The sequence below is a fragment of the Austrofundulus limnaeus genome, unplaced genomic scaffold (assembly GCF_001266775.1).
Source record: "Austrofundulus limnaeus strain Quisiro unplaced genomic scaffold, Austrofundulus_limnaeus-1.0 Scaffold17, whole genome shotgun sequence".
NCBI classification, from domain to species: domain Eukaryota; kingdom Metazoa; phylum Chordata; class Actinopteri; order Cyprinodontiformes; family Rivulidae; genus Austrofundulus; species Austrofundulus limnaeus.
In genome coordinates, this window is record NW_013952419.1 from 3,354,369 (window position 1) to 3,357,724 (window position 3,356).

General features: G+C 36.3%; 1 protein-coding gene across 1 annotated transcript in view; it reads right to left on the minus strand.

The window, feature by feature from the left end:
* stard13a (StAR related lipid transfer domain containing 13a) overlaps positions 1 to 3,356 on the minus strand; it is a 69,529-nt gene that overhangs the window by 63,037 nt on the left and 3,136 nt on the right. The window contains exon 2 of the mRNA XM_014003309.1: positions 1,010 to 1,138. Within this exon, the coding sequence (XP_013858763.1) occupies positions 1,010 to 1,138 (129 nt within the window). The remainder of the gene's footprint in view (positions 1 to 1,009; positions 1,139 to 3,356) is intronic.

Consider the following 3,356-nt stretch of genomic DNA (forward strand, 5'->3'; position numbering starts at 1 on the left):
AAGTTAAATATTTAGCTTGTTAACTAAATATTTAATTTGTAAGTTAAATATATAGTTTATAAACTATGACATTTATAAATGTATGAATCATATGGTGAAAAACTGACTTTAAAAAATAAATCTGTTCCTTTTTTCTTATAAAAGGCTAAATAAAACAAAAATGTTGGTGTAATTTTTGACTGTGTAACTTCACAGTACCCCGTAGTTGTACAGTAGATTTAACCATTAACAATTTAGTTTGTATTTCATTTGTATTCATTCAATACCTGAAAAGTTGGCTTAGCTCAATATTTTTACTACAAATATATAGTCTTTTCTGTCCTGTTATTTCATAAATTAAAAAAGGTGAATGAAATAAAAAGTACTGAAACTCATATGTACTTTTGCTGTAGATTGAAAATATTTGGGTTTAACATCAAAAGACAAAAATGCTACAGGAGAGCAACGCTTCAACTTTTCTTTCCCCTGATGTTTACGTTTGAGGGGATGCAGATTTGATCCGTTTGTTTCATAGAGCTGTTCAATTGAGTGATGTCATCACGTCACGTGGACAGAACCCCGACCACCTTTCTCCCTAAGCTGCTGTGCTGAAAAAGCAAAGGAGGAGCGGTTGTCTCCGTGGTTAGGGAGGAGAAAATAAAGATATTACAAGGGATAAAAATAAATTCAATACATATTTTATATGTATTGTGCATAGAAAACAGCAGAGGTCAATAAAGTACTTATAATATAGTAAAAGTTAAATATTGTAACAGAAAATGGAAAAGTACTTCAGTAAAAGTTATAAAGCTGTTCACAATAATCAGGAAAGTAAAAGTACTTTTTTTGATATCCTTTTTTAGAAGGTGACCTATGGCCTAATATGGCCAAAGGTTTTCCCATTCGTTTAGCCGCAAAAGTGCAAAAGGTGCAAAAAAATCCACCATCCAATGTATTTCTCAGTATTCCTTCATGCACACAAACAACACGTCTCTTTTACACATCGTGTAACAAATAAATCCAAACTCACTGTGTTGCTCTGCTGCTCCTCGTCAGCACCTGCTACGTGTGAGGAGCAGGACGCAGCAGTCTGGACTTCTTGGTTTCCGTCGTTGAGGTGATCCAACTTTTTCATTAGCAAGGTCATGGAGTCACACGCCTGAACACACACGTCAAAAAAAAAAAGATGCAAATGAAGGTAAGTATGGCTCCAAGGCACACTCTCCACTGAGAGAGTTCATGTTAAGAGCTGCCACTGAGGCAAAACTCACACCCCTTCCTCCAACCTTTCCACCCGTCACCGCTCCGAGGCGCCTTTGATATGTCCCTTTTTTCAGCCTGACAGGAGTTAACACACTATAAAGTGCAGGAGGTGGCACTTTACCCATTACTATACTGTACAGGAAGGATAACAAGAACATTTTGATGTTGGGAAAAATGCTACAAATAGATGCTAACAAGATAAAACAGCTGCCTTTATGGCACGATTAATTAAAAACAAAGCATTCCTTTAAAAAATGAATCATGTTATGTTTAGAAATAAAGTAATGTTGCCCTTTTGGCCACAGCTTGAAAATAGAGTTGCAGTGGTACAGCTGATCAGTGTTGAATAAAGTATCATAAAGTGATACTTAAGTAAAAGTACAAGTATCTTACCAAAAACTTACTTTGATCAGGGTTAAAGTTTCCTTTGGGAATATTACTTGAATAAAAGTCAAAGTATTTGATATTTTTTGTACTTAAGTATTAAAAGTAAAAGTATTGATTTAAAATGAGCAAGATTTTCTGTAAGGACATTTATTAGGAGGTGACCTCCCACCACAAATGCAGAAATGACTGTTGTATTAAAATAATTAATTAATGTTAAATTTAGGATGCACTAGTCCAGCTGTTTCAGTTTATATATCAAAGCTGCACAAATATTTTCCCCAAAATAAAAATCTATCTGAGGGCTGCGGCCAAATGTAATAATATAATTCATAAAATACAAATACTTCTTAAGTACAGTCCTTTTATTTTAATGATTATGTCCTGCTGGAGTGTGACATGATTTGTTTGTGTACAAACTAATACRSTATCAGARTTTTATATATTTATACTTCTCATTCAACCACAGTTAAATTCACTCTATCTAGGAGGCACAGTTTATATGGATAGAATTTATTTTTTATTATAACAAGCTGGAATGAAAACAAGCAAAAATGAAATAAAAGTAACAACTTTCAACTTCATGCCTTTTTTAAAAATATAAGAAGTAAAACGTTCAGATAATTGTGTGAAAATGTAAGAAGTAGAAGTAAGAAGTAGGCTGAAAAATAATTACTCAAGTAAAGAACAGATACCCAAAAATTCTACTTACGTACAGTAACAAAGTATTTGTACTTAGTTACTTTACAACTCTGCAGCTGATGATTATTTTATAAAGGTTTTATCAAAATTCATCCAGACTTTCATGAGACAAAACCATTTGCCTTCGATAAGTAGCTGCTTTTATATTAATGAACATGAATAACTATCACAGACAAACACAGCGTGTCCAAACGTTGTGACGTGCTCCATCTGAASCCTCACTTTGTTTTTCTGATTATTGCCCACAGAGGCTGACTGAGACACTTGTTCACCGGCCTGCCAGGAAATCAACAAACTGCTTTGTTTCTGAGCTCTGCTGCCGGTCTCAGAGTCCCACAGGCTGATAGCGGCACAGAAGGCCCTTTTTGAAGGGCCCAATGTCCAAAAACACACCCCGCTCACTCACTCACACACACACACACACACACACACACACACAGTACAAGCATACATACAACCATGCCCTTACAACCCACCCACTCACCCCGCACACACAAACACACTGCTTCTCCACTCCCATTCCCCTCAAAACTATCATGTTGTCCAAAATATCTGCAGAAACTGACTGCTCTGGCAGTTAAATGGTTTCCTGTATGTCGCAGCCCCCACAACTCCAGATTCCTACTCACAGAGGCCTGCCTATATGCACCACAGGGTGCTATTTTTACCCTCATTTTGTGTGTGTGTGCATGTGTGTACTTGTTTCTACTGCAGAGTGGGGACCATCTGCAACATAGTTACTATCAAAGTGAGGTCTTTGATGTAAAGTGAGGACTTCTTTAATGCCTTCACTTTGTTTGCAGCTCTGCTGTGCTTTACTAGTTAGGTTTAGAGGTATGGTGTCAACTAAGATTTGGTTCAGGTTAGWGTTAACTATAGACCAGTACTGGTTAGTTTTGGGGAAAATGTCTGGGTAATGCATAAATACACTTACAAAAATGAATGGAAGTCAGTACAAAGTCCTCAGTTTGATGCAAAGGATATGTGTGTGTGTGTGTGTGTGTGTGTGTGTGTGTGTGTGTGTGTGT